Source organism: Macaca mulatta, chromosome 20 (genome assembly GCF_049350105.2).
Source record: "Macaca mulatta isolate MMU2019108-1 chromosome 20, T2T-MMU8v2.0, whole genome shotgun sequence".
Lineage (NCBI taxonomy): Eukaryota > Metazoa > Chordata > Mammalia > Primates > Cercopithecidae > Macaca > Macaca mulatta.
The window spans coordinates 64865169-64881020 of NC_133425.1; the positions used below are offsets into that span (position 1 = coordinate 64865169).

The window sequence follows — 15852 nt, forward strand, 5'->3', positions numbered from 1 at the left end:
CCACATTTTAAGTTATTCTACATATATACATGTATATGTGTAGAAAAAATTTTGGACAGGCACACAAGAAACAGTTAATGGCTTTACCCCTAAGGTGTCAAATAAGATTAAGGGAGAGAAAGAAAGAGGGGGCATCTTCTCTTCCTTTTATATCTTTCCATAATGTTGTTATTACTTTTTTCACTATGAATATGTATTACTTTATAATTGAAAGAATTCTTGTTAAAGAGAAATTTTTAAGTATCTCCTTAGATGGAAATTCCTTAGACTGTAGGTAGTATAGAGTTAGAGATCTGCATTATGGTTTTGGCTGAATCAACCAGCAGTGTGACTCTGGCAAGTTAGCTCCCCTTGACCTCAGTTTCCTCATTTGCAAAATGAGAAAATTAGATTGGATGATTTCTGATGTCCCTCCTAGTTCTATAATCATATGTGTTCTGTAACTTTGTCTTCATTAACTCCATGAAGTGGCACTGGTAGACCGAATGTTAAGTTAGAGATTAGGGGAAAAAATAAGATGAAAATAACTTGCCCAAAGACATAGTTAAGGACAGACTTTTTATAATGTGTTTTCACTATTATGGTCTCCTCTGATCTTAATGCACAGCCAGGTGCCTGATCAGGATGGAATGGAGCACAGAAGACACCAAGAAACTGAATTGCCTCCTTGGGTTTTTAAGGCCTCCTTGGGTATTTAAGGCTTCAAAGCTTCTGCTCTGTAGTATTTTACAAGGTTTGCTGGAATGAACTGAGCTCTGCAGTCGGATAGATCTTGGTGTGAATCCCAACTAGGTCACCTGCTCAAAGTAAGGTTCTGAGCAAGTCCCTTCACTTCTATACAACACCATATCATCATCTGTAAAAAAAGGGATAATGATACTTAGTGTGCTGATTATATGAGATGGTACCTGTAAAGGCCCTTACACAGAGCCAAGCACATACAGTAGGTTCTCAAGAAATAGTATTTTTAAAAAGTCTTAACTCTGCTGAGCACAATGGCTCACACCTGTAATCCCAGCACTTTGGGAGGCCAGGGTTAGAGAATTGCTTAAAGCTAGAATTTAAGACCAGTTTGGGCAACATAGTGAATCGCTGCCTTTACGGCATTTAAAAAAAAAATTAGCCAGACTTACTGGCGTGCACCTGTAGTCCTAGCTACTTGGGAGGCTAGGGTGGGAGGATCACTTGAACCCAAGAGTTCAAGGCTGCAGTGAGCTAGGATTTTGCCACTGCACTGTAGCCTGGGTGACAGAACAATATCCTGTCTCTTAAGAAAAGTCTTTTTTTTATTTTTATTTTTTTTTGAGACGGAGTCTCGCTGTGTCGCCCAGGATGGAGTGCAGTGGCGCGATCTCAGCTCACTGCAAGCTCCGCCTCCTGGGTTTACGCCATTCTCCTGCCTCAGCCTCCTGGGACTACAGGCGCCCGCCACCTCGCCCGGCTAGTTTTTTGTATTTTTTAGTAGAGACGGGGTTTCACCGTGTTAGCCAGGATGGTCTCGATCTTCTGACCTCGTGATCCGCCCGCCTCAGCCTCCCAAAGTGCTGGGATTACAGGCTTGAGCCACCGCGCCCGGCCAAGAAAAGTCTTAACTGACTACTATGTAAACACGTTTTGAAAATTATATTCTGATATATTTAAATTTTTGGCTTTGTTTTAAAAGTTCAAGACATTGTAGAAATTACTTTGTGCTACGTATAGGTTTATTCCTGGAAGGTTGTATGTATGTTGAATCATCTAAGTGCAACACAGCTTGATCTTTAAAGAAATTTTGTATTCTTTTCATAAAGTAATAATTTAATTTGGGCTGGGATAGGTGGCTCACGCCTGGAATCCCAGCACTTTGGGAGGCTGAGGCAGGTGGATCACTTGAGGTCAGGAGTTTAAGACCAGCCTGGCAAACATGGTGAAACCCTGTCTCCACTAAAAATACAAAACTTAGCCAGGTGTGGTGGCAGGCACCTGTAATCCCAGCTACTTGGAAGGCTGAGGCAGAAGAATTGCTTGAACCTGGGAGGCAGAAGTTGCAGTGAGCCGAGATTGCACCACTGCACTCCAGCCTGGGTGGCAGAGCAAGACTCTGTCTCAAGAACAAATAAATAAATAAATAAATAAAATAAATGAGATACATTTGAGCCAGACATGGTGGCGGCTCACACTTATCTCAGTACTTTGGGAGGCTGAGGCAGGAGAATTGCTTGAGGCCAGGAGTTTAAGACTAGCTTGGGCAATATAACAAGACCCTATCTCTACCAAAAAAAAAAAGAGAGAGAGAGAGAAAAGAGATACATTTATATAGAGCAGTTGGTCTGTTAATTATGGGCTTTTTTTTTTTTTAAGTTAGGGACCATAGAGAATTAAATAGAATAGAGAAACAATGTGATAAAGAAAAACAAATTACAACTACATTTGTCAACTAGCTGTCAGGCTGAGAAAAGTACAGAGTCAATTTTGTTATAAATCATTTCTTTTTTTTTTTTTTTTTTGAGACAGGCTTCACTCCCATCGCCCAGGCTAGAGTACAATGGCATGGTCTCAGCTCACTGCAACCTCTGCTTCCTGGGCTCAAGTAATTCCCCTGCCTCAGCCTCCCAAGTAGCTGGGACTACAGGTACATGCCACTATGCCCAGCTAATATTTGTATTTTTTGTAGAGAAAGGGTTTTGCTACATTGCCCAGAGTGGTCCCCAACTCCTAGATTCCAGCAATCCACTCACTTTGGTTTTCCAAAGTGCTGGGATTACAGGCATGAGCCACCACGCCCGGCAATAAATTATTTCTGAGAATAGGTACCTATAGTGCTGCTGATGTAGCTGGGTATTGAAGAAAAAGGCAAAATGTTATAAAATTTCTATAGAAACCCAGGGTTGTGGGAGTGGGCAAAGAAAGAAGGAAGAAGATGATATGACTTGGCTGTATTGCTAAATGTTGTGCTACTTCATCATTCACTAAGGATTGAAGTCCAGTAACCTTGGTCTTTGTTAAAACTTGGGGGCTGAATTCTCTGACATATTTATACGCTAAAGACATTTGGTGATGGTCACATGTGAAGTAGGTCTTCAGAACCAAATGGAGAGGGCAGTTTGGGGCTACCAGAGTTGTGCTATTATACCTTCCTTTTCAATAAATGATCAGTCTACTTGACCATGGCATACTATATAAGGAAAGGTCTTAGAAGATCCACGCTAGTTTTGAGATTCTCAGTCTTAATGCTTCAAAGCAACTTGTTCTAATTTTACTTAAGATATCAAAATTTGGCCGGGTGCAGTGGCTCCCACCTGTAATCCCAGCACTTTGAGAGGCCAAGGCAGGTGGATCACTTGACATCAGGAGTTTGAGACCGGCCTGGCCAACACAGTGAAACACCGTTTCTACTAAAAATACAAAAATTAGCCAGGTGTGGTGGTGCACGCCTGTAATCCCAGCTATTTGGGAGGCTGAGATAGGAGAATTGCTTGAACTCGGGAGGCAGAGGTTGCAGTGAGCCAAGATTATGGCACTGTGCAAGACTGTGTCTCAAAAAAAATTTTTTAAAAATAAAAAAATTTGCACATTATTTGCTTTTTGTAAAATATAAATTGGAAGAGATTCAAAGTTATTCCTATGATGATACCACTTATACTTGCATTTCCATGTGCTTTTTAGACATAAGAGCATTAGGATTACAAGGAGTTTGCAAAAAATATGCATAATTTCGGCTATACTTATGGGAATATGAACATCTGTGTGTCTTGGCAGAAAAAATGTACAGAACCATTAACTAATTAGACCTCAGTTATGAGAGAAGATAGAAGTTAGGAAGATAGGCTTCGTAATGTTGGTCAGGCTACTTGTTTTCCACAAGCCTTGCATTTCCCCTGTATAAAATAAGATTATAGGAGGATTAAATAAGACAGTAATTATAGAATCAGTAAGTTCTCAAGTTATTATTATAGGCATTGTTAGTGTCCTTGTGACCTTAAATAAGTTCCTTAATTTCTCTGGCCGCCTGTTTTCTCTGTCTGTAGAATGGTCGTAATATCTGCTCAACTATATACTTTAGAATGAGAATAAATAATAATCTATAAAATAACTTGGGGCAGGGGGCTCGTGACTGTAATCTCAGCACTTTGGGAGACCAAGGCAGGCAGATCACTTGAGGCCAGGAGTTTGTGACCCTGTCTCTACTAAAAATAACAAAAAATTGCCCAGGCATGGTGGCACACACCTGTAATCCCAGCTACTCAAGATGCTGAGGCATAAGAATCACTTGAACCTGGGAGGCGGAGGTTGCAGTGAGCCGAGATTGTGCCACTGCACTCCAGCCTGGACACTCCAGGTGACAGAGTAAGATTCTGTCTCAAAAAGAAATAAAAATAAAAATAAAATAATAAAATAACTTGGAGCTCATTGGTCCTTAAATTTATCTCAGCTCTGTTAAAGGAAATATCCATTTGTTCATCTGTTTTTTATTGATGGTCACTTGAGCAATTTCCAGTATAGAGTTAGTATTAATAAAGTCACTGAATATTTTTGTACTTTCCTTTTTTTTCTTCTTCTTCTTCTTCTGGTTTAAAGGCCTCAGAAACTTTTTCATTTCTGTGGGGTAAATTTGTAGGAGTGGAATTGCTGGGTCAAAGGATAGGTGCATATTTAGCTTAAAAAAAAAAAAAAAAACAACTAGTCCAGGCGTGGTGGCTCATGCCTGTAATCCCAGCACTTTGGGAGGCTGAGGCAGGCAGATCACCTGAGGTCAGGAGTTCGAGACCAGCCTGACCAACATGGAGAAACCCCATCTCTACTAAAAATACAAAATTAGCTGGACATGGTGGCTCATGCCTGTAATCCCAGCTACTCGGGAGGCTGAGGGAGGAGAACCGCTTGAACCCGGTAGGCGGAGGTTACCGTGAGCTGAGATCGCACCATTACTTACACTCCAGCCTGGGCAACAAGAGTGAAACTCCGTCTCAAAAACAACAATAACAACAGCAACAAACTGCCAGGCTGGGCACAGTGGCTCATGCCTGTAATCCCAGTACTTTGGGAGGTCGAGAGTGGTAGATCACCTGAGGTCAGGCGTTTGAGACCAGCCTGGCCAACATGGCGAAACCCCATGTCTACTAAAAATAAAAAAAATAAAATAAGCTAAACTGCCAGACTTCCTTCCAAAGTAATTGTGCTATTTTGTGCCATTTTATGTTCCTGCCATTATATGAGAGTTTTCATTGTTTCACATCCTCACCAAAATTGATGTTATCAGTCTTTTTAATATTTACCTTTCTGGTGGGTACATAGTGGAATCTTTTTGTGGCTCATCCTTCATTCGTATCTAAAGCCTTCACTTTCTAAACCAAAAATGTGTTTGATATTAGAGGAAAATGCCTTTTTTTTCTGCTTTACTACTTTGATTTGGTTCCATAGAGCTGAGAAAAAGTAAAAAGTGCTAATGATCAGAATGAGTAAGTACAGGGGAAGAAGAATTTTACTCCCTTCCTCTACCTTGAGTTTTCAAGACCTCATTTGATGCATCTGGTAATTATAAGTATTTCATTTTGAAAAGCAAACACTTAATAAATAATGATGAAGTCCAAGGAGAGAACATGAGCCCCTTCCTTAGCAATCAGTATTGTAGGCAGTATGAAGTTTAGGAAGAACAAGGTGTTCTCAAATACTCCTTTTGGAAATGTAAATCCATGTTCTTTGCATTGGTTCACAGTGCCTCACTCATCTTCACATTGGCTATTTTCCACGTAAAAGGTAAATTTTGCCTTTATAATGTATAAAATTATATGATTATTACTAAGTTGAACACTTAAGTTATATTAAAGACTTTGCTAAACAGGAGAAGTAAGCTAGACTTACAGAATCCTGTGTACCTAAACATTGATTTGATTCATCTGATCAAAATCTTAATTGCATTTCTCAGAAAATCCTCAGTGGTTTGACAAGAGGCCAAAACTTCAGACATTATAGCTGTCTCCTCTTCTCCCTTGTGGACCCAAATGATTACTGGCAGACTGCCTCCATATTTTTATTAGCAAAGTTTTCATTGGAATTTTCTTTTAAAATAGCAGTAGCCTTTACAAATTACTTTGTCCCCTTTGTCAGTTTTAATGGTTTCTTCAAAGGTGGACTCTTTTGGATCCTAGACTCATCAGTCCTATTTTGGAACTTCTTTTCTGTTTCTTCTAATTTAATTTTCTATTTCACAATCCCTTTTCAAGAAAAATTGCAAAATTTTTCTTTTCATAAAAAACTGGTTAACTGACTGAGCACGGTGGCTGAAGCCTGTAATCCCAGCACTTTGGGAGGTCGAGGCGGGCGGATCACGAGGTCAGGAGATCGAGACCATCCTGACTAACACAGTGAAACCCTGTCTCTACTAAAAATACAAAAAATAAGCTGGGCATAGTAGTGGGCGCCTGTTGTCCCAGCTACTAGGGAGGCTGAGGCAGCAGAATGGCGTGAACCCGGGAGGCGGAGCTTGCAGTGAGCCGAGATGGTGCTATTGCACTCCAGCCTGGGCGACAGAGTAAGACTCCGTCTCAAAAAGAAAAACCAAAAAAACAAAAAAAACTGGTTAACTGTCAGTGGGAAATAACTTACTGTCTATTCTCATATTTTTTCAGCCCAGTGGTCCCGGTATCTACTTGTGTTTAATCAGGCTTAGTTTTATTTTATAACAGATTTATTTTCCATTCTTCCAGTTTTTAATAACTAGGATCTGAGACATCAGGATTTTCAGAAGTTAGACTGTGTCAAAGGAGAAATGTCTGAGAGATTGTCCTAGGAACTGTATGATGTGTAAAGACTTTCAGAAGGTGAACATTCTGTGCCTCAAGAAGGATGAACTGATTCCTATCTGTAGTGCTAAGTAGGTCAGTAGGAGGAGTGAAGGAAATTTCTGGTCAAGGTTTTGGGGCTGAACTTTTAGCATATGCTTAAAAGATGTTACACTGGTTACAGTGCCAAAGCAACTCGATGGAAATAAATAGTCCCTCTAGAAAATAGCCTGATATACGATCTGAAATAAGAACATCATTGCGTCCCCCACCCAGTTTCGTGGGATGAGGGTAATTCTGAATCTTTTGCTAGAATGAGGGTGGGGCAGTCACTGGCCACTGGGTGTGGGGAATGCTGACAGGCTTTCAACCATACCACGCAGAGTAGAGCTGCATGCTTTACTCCCACTTCCAGAGGTAACTGGTACCACCGCTTCCCCAGCCTCTTAGGGATTCTCCAACATGGATTGGCTGGGATTTCGCTCTTTCCAGTTTTCTTAAGTCAGCTAAGTCATTTAACTCCTCTGTTTACTAGCCTCCAAAATTCTGTTGTAGTGACTCCTCTCCTGTTCTCCTTGGATTTGTAAGATTATGCTTTTAAAAAAAATACCACGGGCCGGGCGCGGTGGCTCAAGCCTGTAATCCCAGCACTTTGGGAGGCCGAGACGGGCGGATCATGAGGTCAGGAGATCGAGAGACCATCCCGGCTAACACGGTGAAACCCCGTCTCTACTAAAAAATACAAAAAAACTAGCCGGGCGAGGTGGCGGGCACCTGTAGTCCCAGCTACTCGGGAGGCTGAGGCAAGAGAGTGGCGTAAACCCGGGAGGCGGAGCTTGCAGTGAGCTGAGATCCGGCCACTGCACTCCAGCCTGGGTGACAGAGCAAGACTCCGTCTCAAAAAAAAAAAAAAAAAAAAAAAAAACCCCGGCCTGGCGCGGTGGCTCACGCCAGTAATCTCAGCACTTTGGGAGGTCGAGGCAGGCGGATCACGAGGTCAGGGAGATCGAGACCATCCTGGCCAGCATGGTGAAACCCCGTCTCTACTAAATATTAGCGAGGCCTGCTGGCAGGCGACTCGGGAGCCTGAGGCAGAATGGCGTGAACCCGGGAGGCCTGCTGGCAGGCGACTCCAGCCTGGGTGAAAGAGCGAGACTCCATCTCAAAAAAAAAAAAAAAAAAAAAAAAAGCATGTGGGGGCCAGGCACGATGGTTCATGGCTATAATCCCAGCAGTTTGGGCGGCTGAGGCACGTGGATCACCTGAGGTCAGGAATTTCAGACCAGCCTGACCAACATGGTGAATTCCCGTCTCTACTAAAGATACAAAAACTAGCCGGGCGTGGTGGCACATGCCTGTAATCCCAGCTGCTTGGGAGGCTGAAGCAGGAGAATCGCTTGAACCCAGGAGTTGGAGGTTGCAGTGAGCTGAGACTGCGCCATTGCACTCCAGCCTGGGCAACAAAAGGTAAACTCTGTCTCAAAAAAAAAAAAAAAAAAAAAAAATTGAGTGGGGGCCGGGCGCAGTGGCTCATGCCTGTAATCCCAGCACTTTGGGAGGCCGAGGCGGTCGGATCATGAGGTCAGGAGTTCAAGACCAGGCTGGCCAACATAGTGAAACCCCGTCTCTACTAAAAATACAAAAATTAGCCGGGCATGGTGGCGGGCGCCTGTAGTCCCAGCTACTGGAGAGGCTGAGGCAGGAGAATTGCTTGAAACTGGAAGGCGGAGGTTGCAGTGAGCTGAGATCAGCCACTGCCCTCCAGCCTGGGCAAAAGAGCGAAACTCCGTCTCAAAAAAAAAAAAATTTTTTTTTTTTTGTAGAGATGGGGTCTCACTTTGTTGCCCATGCTGGTCTCAAACTCCTGGCCTCAAGTGATTTCCCTGCCTCAGCCTCCCAAAGTGTTGGGATTACAGGCGTGAGTCACTGTACTTGACCTAATTTTTTTAAATTGTGGTAAAATACACATAACATAAAATTTCTTAATCATTTTTAAGTGTACAGGTCAGAAGTGTTAAGTATATTCATATTTTTGTACAACCAATGTCCAGAAGTTTTTCTTCTTGCAAAACTAAAATTCTCTACTCATTAAAAACCTCCCCATTTCACCCTTCCTTCAGCTCCTGGCACCTACCATTCCACTTTCTGTGAGTTTGACTGCTGTAGATACTTCATAAAAGTGGGTTCATACATTATTTCTTTTTTCGTGACTGGCTTATTTTACTTAGTATAATATCCTTAATGATGTGTGTTGTAACATGTGTTAGGATTTCTTCCTTATTAAGGGGTGAATAATGCCATTATATGTATATACTACATTTTGTTTATCCATTCATCCATTGATGGACATTTGGGTTGCTTCCACCTTTTGGCTATTGTGAATGATGCTGCTATAAACATGGGTGTACAAATGTCTCATAAAATTATTTTTTAAGTTGATTGTTTTGATCATGTTGCCCTCCTATTGAGAATCCTAAGTGATTCTATGTTATTAATAGTTACCAATTAAGGCCAGGCGCAGTGGCTCACGCCTGTAATCCCAGCACTTTGGGAGACCTAAGTGGGTGGATCACTTGAGGTCAGGAGTTCAAGACCAGCCTGGCCAACATGGTGAAACCCTGTCTCTACTAAAAATACAAAAATTAGCCAGGCTTGGTGGTGTGTGCCTGTAATCCCAGCTACTTGGGAGGCTGAAGCAGGAGAATTGCTTGAACCCGGGAGGCAGAGGTTTCCGTGAGCCGAGATTGTGCCACTGCACTTCAGCCTGGGCAAAGAGCAAGACTCCATCTCAAAAAAAAAAAAAAAAAAAAAAAAAGTTACCAATTAATATTCAGACTTAACCTGCTGTTCAAGACCCTCTAAATTCTGGAACCAAGCTACCTCTTAATATACGTAGGTATATAATAGGAAATCAAATAAAGAGCTCATCAGAACTGTGTCTAAATAAAAAGCAAATAGCTTAAAACTTGATATCTAAAGGTTTTCCTCTGAGTAATATGAACTTTCAAATACAGACTTTTCTTAAGCCTTTTGGCTGTTCACAACTCTTATTTTATGTCTTCTGTTTTCTAGAACTTTTGTCCTATTTTGCTGTTACCATAAAACTTTGACAGCATATAAAAGATGGATAGACTAGTAGGTAGGCCTGGAAGTAGCTAGATGATACACTTTTTTCATCACTGTATCTCCAATACCAGTGCCTAGCACAGTATTTGGCATATAGTAGGTGCTCAATAAATGTTTATTTAAGAAAGTATAGACCAACCAGAATTCAAATGAAAATGAATATTTGTAATACGAAATATGACAACTTAAAGTATTTGGAATTATAAAGGGCTTAGAAACTGTGACAAAAGAGCTTCAAAGCAGAAATGCTGGTGTACTTGTAAATTGCTTATCTTTTTGACAAGTGGCATAGAATCTGATGATAGTGCCTTTAGGCAACAAAAACTGTCTTCAGAAAATAATGTAAAGAAAACTCACTCCCTGGTCATTGGCGGTTTGTGAATTTGTAGCCTACCATGAAAAACACTCCTAATTGCTTTTTTTTTTTCCATTTTAAAAGATATGTGTTCACAGCAGAGTATATATGTTATTTATTTATTTATTTGACTTTTAAAATTCATCTTTGCAAGAACTTTGATTAAAACACAAAACAATATTCAATAGATTGCTTTATAAAGAATTTGTTCAATGTATATTTAAAATATTTTAGCAGTTTTCTAAAGGTTACTTTTGAAATATAGATTGTTCTTGGTGAGCATTAACTAATACAGAACAGTCATAGTGTTGATCCCTTAACTATTTTTCTTTTTTCTTTTTTTTTTTTTTTTTGAGACAGAGTCTTGCTCTGTCGCCCAGGCTGGAGCGCAGTGGCCAGATCTCGGCTCACTGCAAGCTCCGCCTCCCGGGTTTACGCCATTCTCCTGCCTCAGCCTCCCGAGTAGCTGGGACTACAGACGCCCGCCACCTCGCCCGGCTAGTTTTTTGTATTTTTTAGTAGAGACGGGGTTTCACTGTGTTAGCCAGGATGGTCTCGATCTCCTGACCTCGTGATCCGCCCGTCTCGGCCTCCCAAAGTGCTGGGATTACAGGCTTGAGCCACCGCGCCTGGCCTTCCCTTAACTATTTTTCTACCATAACTCACTGGATGAGTAATCACATAAAAGTACCCAAACACAGTTCTAAATTTTCATAAAGAGTAATAATCTGCTAATTTTCTTTTTTCTTTTTTTTTTTTTTTGAGAGGAAGTCTCACTTTGTCACCCAGGCTGGAGTGCAGTGGCGCGATCTTGGCTCACTGCAATCTCCAACTCCTGGGTTCAAGCGATTCTCCTGCCTCAGCCTCCTGAGTAGCTGGCATTACAGGCATGTGCCACCATGCGTGGCTAATTTTTGTATATTTTAGTAGAGATGGGGTTTCACCATGTTGGCCAGGCTGGTCTCAAACTCCTGACCTCAGGTGATCTGCCCATCTCAGCCTCCCAAAGTGCTGGGATTACAGGCGTGAGCCACCATGCCCGGCTGCTAATTTTCTATTTATTTCACATAATGTAAATTTCAGTTCATTATTTGGCAGTACACATTTTTAAGCTGGCACTACTTTATACCAGAATTTCCTAAATGTTTAAAAGAGTATCAGTTCCTTCTTTTCAATGTGCCTATATGGTTCAGCAAGCATGCTTTTCATTTCTTAGACATAGAAATTAAGGTAAAGTTATCTACTGTAGACTACAGTAAGTTCCCTCAGCTTATTACTTTGACACTGAAACGACAGATCCAGCAGTTGGTGTTTCTTTAATTTTTTCTCGGGTTCAGTAACTAGCCCAAGTTGGTCTTTCTGATTTTTTAATATATTTTATTTATTTATTTATTTATTTATTTATTTATTTATTTATTTGAGACAGAGTCTTGCTCTGTCACCCAGGCTGGATCTTGGCTCACTGCAACCTCCACCTCCCTAGTTCAAGCAGTTCCCCTGCCTCAGCGTCCCGAGTAGCTGGGATTACAGGCGCCCGCCCCCATGCCCGGCTAAATTTTTTGTATTTTTGGTAGAGTCGGGATGTCACTATGTTGGCCAGGCTGGCCTCAAACTCCTGATCTCAGACAGTCCATCTGCCTTGGCCTCCCAAAGTGCTGGGATTACAGGAGTGAGCCACCGCGCCCGGCCTCTGATTTTTATCTTTCCATATGTTGTTTTCTTTGGAATTGAGCTCTAGGGAATTAAGAGAAAGTATCTTTTTTTTCTTTTTTTTTTTTAGATGGAGTCTCGCTCTGTCACCCAGGCTGGAGTACAGTGGTCTGATCTTGGCTCATTGCAACCTCCACCTCCCGGGTTCAAGCTATTCTCCTGCCTCAGCCTCCTGAGTAGCTGGGATTACAGGCACCCACTACCATGCCCAGCTAATTTTTTGTATTTTAGCAGAGATGGGGTTTCACTGTGTTGCCCAGGCTGGTCTCGAACTCCTGAGCTCAGGCAATCTGCCTGCCTTGGCCTCCCAAAGTGCTGGTATTACAGTCGTGAGCCACTGTGCCTGGCTGAGAACGTATCTTTTTTTTGAGACGGAGTCTCGCTCTGTCGCCCAGGCTGGAGTGCAGTGGCCGGATCTCAGCTCACTGCAAGCTCCGCCTCCCGGGTTCACGCCATTCTCCCGCCTCAGCCTCCCGAGTAACTGGGACTACAGGCGCCCGCCACCTCGCCCGGCTAGTTTTTTGTATTTTTTAGTAGAGACGGGGTTTCACCATGTTAGCCAGGATGGTCTCGATCTCCTGACCTCGTGATCTACCTGTCTCGGCCTCCCAAAGTGCTGGGATTACAGGCTTGAGTCACCGCGCCCGGCCTGAAAGTATCTTTATTTGAGTATACAGATGTATTTGAAAATGCTAAGTTAAAATAGATTTGCAGTTATGTATTTTAAACCTGGCAGGTTTGGTGACTTCTGTCCTAGCTCATTTTTTTTTTTTCTTTTTCCACACAGATTGATAGAGCTACATTCTCCTGATAGCAGGAACACGTTGATCCTACGCTGCAAAGATACAGCCACAGCACACTCCTGGTTCGTAGCTATCCACACCAACATAATGGCTCTCCTCCCACAGGTGTTGGCTGAACTCAACGCCATGCTTGGGGCAACCAGTACAGCAGGAGGCAGTAAAGAGGTCAAGCATATTGCCTGGCTGGCAGAACAGGTAGGCTGGGAGGCAGGTATCACCTGGTTCCCATTCAGAGCCAGGATGGTTCCTCATTTTAGATATCTGTAATACTTAACATGCAGTTAGGTCCTGGATATCTAACTTGCAGATCTTTTGTTTTTCGGTCTTTTGTTTCACCTTCCTTTTTCTCCTTCTACCTTTGGCTATTTGTTGCTAATTATCCACTCAACCAGAAGTAACTGACATAGTAATCACTATCATACTGTTACTAAAAAGAAGTTCTTATTACCATCTCTATCCTTAATGACAGAGGATAATTTTCATGATTTTAGATCAGGTTCAGCTAACTTTTTCTGTAGAGGGCAAGATAGCATCACAACTACTTGATTCTTCTGTTGTAGCAAGACAACTGTAATAGGCAATAGGAAAATGAATGGGTGTGACTGCGTTTCAGTAAAACTTTATTTACAAAAACAAGTAAACTGGTGGTTGGCTGGATCTGGCCCAGGGGTCATAGTTTCCCAACCCTTGTTCCTGACTAGAAGAGCTTCTAGGGGCAGCAGGCTGTAGTTGATTCCCCTGCTCTGGGAAAAGTATAAAATATACAAACGATTTTACAATTAGACAGAGGTACAATTGTCTTCCATAACTGAAAAGTGAAAAAAAAAAGAAACAAGAAAGCCTGAGTAGATGTTGAGTGAAAGGAAAAGAAGAACTTGAAAGCCCAAGTTATTTTAGATCCCAGGTTTGACAAAAGGAGAGTAAAAGTTCTATGTGACATTATGTTACATCTTTTTTCTTCACCATCAGCTAGGCTAGAGGGGCTTGAAAAAAAAAGGACTGGACTAGGGGGTTCAGAGATGAGTGTTTAAGTGCTAGCTCTGTTTTTCACTGCTTTTGAGTCTTTTTGAAACTTACGTTTTGAATCCTAGTTGTGTGTGCAAAGGGCCAGGGAGTGGACTAAATAACTGGTTCCCAAATACAGCAGAATCAGCACAGGAAGGATTCTGTTCTTTCAGTTTTGATTTTTTTTTTTTTTTTTTAAGTACAGTTTCCCACTGGTTCCCACCTTCCACCCCAACATAGTTCTAACTTTTTTTTTTAAGCCCAGGTTGATTTTATTTATTTGAGGAGGATATTGTCCTCAAAGCAGTTCTGATGTGGTAGATCTGTGGTGGTGCCTGGTGATCTTGGTGGTACCAAGTAATTGTGGTAATTCAGGGGCCAATTTTGGTCACCAGCAAGAGTAATTTTTTTATTTTATTTTTTGCCACTTCTCAACTTTTTATGAACATTTCAAATAAAATTATAATGAGAATGTAATATTAGTACAGTGATCATTTCTATAAAGCATAATTAGAATAACTAATAAATGAGTGAAAGTCATGGTATAAGTACTTATGACTTTGAAAATTTTAACATTTTAGTTGTGTTTATCATTGTTTCTATATTTTATATGCTAGTTGAAAACTTGAATTGAATGGTAATTGTTCTGTGCTTCTGGCATCGTTCAAAATCCTCATGATTTTAAAAAGGTAACACATTCACATGGTTGAAAAATCAAACAAAAAATTAATAGGTGAAAAGTCTTGCCCTCATTCCTGTTACCTATCCACCTGTTATGCCCTTTGCCCTGGGAAGGTAACAACTCTTATTCCTTTCTATTGAATCTTTTGAGAGTTTCTTTATGCAAATAAAAAGAAAATATGAGGCAGGATGTGGTAGCTCATACCTGTAAAACCAACACTTTGGGAGGCTGAGGTGGGAGGATCGCTTAAGACCAGGAGTTTGAGACCAACCAGGGCAATATGGCAAAACCCCATCTCTACAAAAAATTAACAACTAAAAAAAAATTAGCTGGGTCCTTTCACACATGCACTGTCCAGATCCTTTGGCTCCTATGTCCAGGTAGATCAGATAAGGATATCAACATTATCTGCATATATTCAGTTCTTAAGTTTCTGACAGTAAATAGTAAAACTTTGGTTAGTAAGGGATTTATCCAAAGGTTCACATCAGTTCCTAAGTTTAGATAGTGAGAGTTCAGAGGGTAGGGGATATTTCTCTTTTTGTTTTTTTGGAGATGGAGTCTTGCTCTGTCGCCCAGGCTGAAGTGCGGTGGCACGATCTCGGCTCACTGCAAGCTCCGCCTCCTAGGTTATTGATACTAATTTTTATGTGACTGATTTTACCCTTTAACTGGTTATATTGGTTTTTGTTTTGTTTGTTTGTTTGTTTTGTTTAATTTCCATGTTCACAGTGGTTTTTTTAAATTGGCAAATAATTATGTATATTTATGGGATACAATATAATGTTTTGATACATGTATACATTGTGGAATGCTCAAATCAGGCTAATCAACATATCCATCACCTCAAATATTTATCATTTCTTTGTGGTAAAAACATTTAAAATTTTTTCTTTTAACGTATTTTGAAATACGCAATTTATTTTTTTGAAATGAGGTCTTACTCTGTCGCCCAGGCTGGAGTGCAGTGGTGCGATCTTGGCTCACTGCAACCTTTGCCTCCCAAGTTCAAGCTATTCTCCTGCGTCAGCCTCCTGAGTAACTGGGATTACAGGCACATGCCACCACACCCAGCTAATTTTTGTATTTTTAGTAGAGATGGGATTTCACCATGATGGCCAGACTGGTGTCAAACTCCTGACCTCAGGTCATCCATCCGCCTCACCCTCCCAAAGTTCTGGGATTACAGGTGTGAGCTACTATGCCCGGTCAATATATTATTATTAACTATAGTCACCATACTATGCAAAAGATTACCAGAATTTATTCATCCTGTTTAATTGAAACTTTGTACCATTTGACCAACATCTTCACTTTCCCCATTTACGCCTCACCCCAGCCACTGGGAACCACCATTCCACTCTACATTTTTTTTTTGAGGCAGGGTCTCATTCTTTCACGCGGGCTGAA

The 15852-nt window shown here is 41.3% G+C and overlaps 1 protein-coding gene and 1 long non-coding RNA gene across 3 annotated transcripts in view; one reads left to right on the forward strand and one right to left on the reverse strand.

The window, feature by feature from the left end:
• The window catches only part of SNTB2 (syntrophin beta 2), a 114727-nt gene that overhangs the window by 59408 nt on the left and 39467 nt on the right, over positions 1-15852 (forward strand). For both annotated transcript variants that reach the window (XM_077984460.1, XM_001100304.5), the window contains exon 3: positions 12740-12950. In XM_077984460.1, the coding sequence (XP_077840586.1) occupies positions 12740-12950 (211 nt within the window). The remainder of the gene's footprint in view (positions 1-12739; positions 12951-15852) is intronic.
• Positions 10345-15852, reverse strand: part of LOC144337682 (uncharacterized) — a 32491-nt gene continuing 26983 nt past the window's right edge. The window contains exon 3 of the long non-coding RNA XR_013411096.1: positions 10345-10832. This is a non-coding gene — a long non-coding RNA (uncharacterized LOC144337682). The remainder of the gene's footprint in view (positions 10833-15852) is intronic.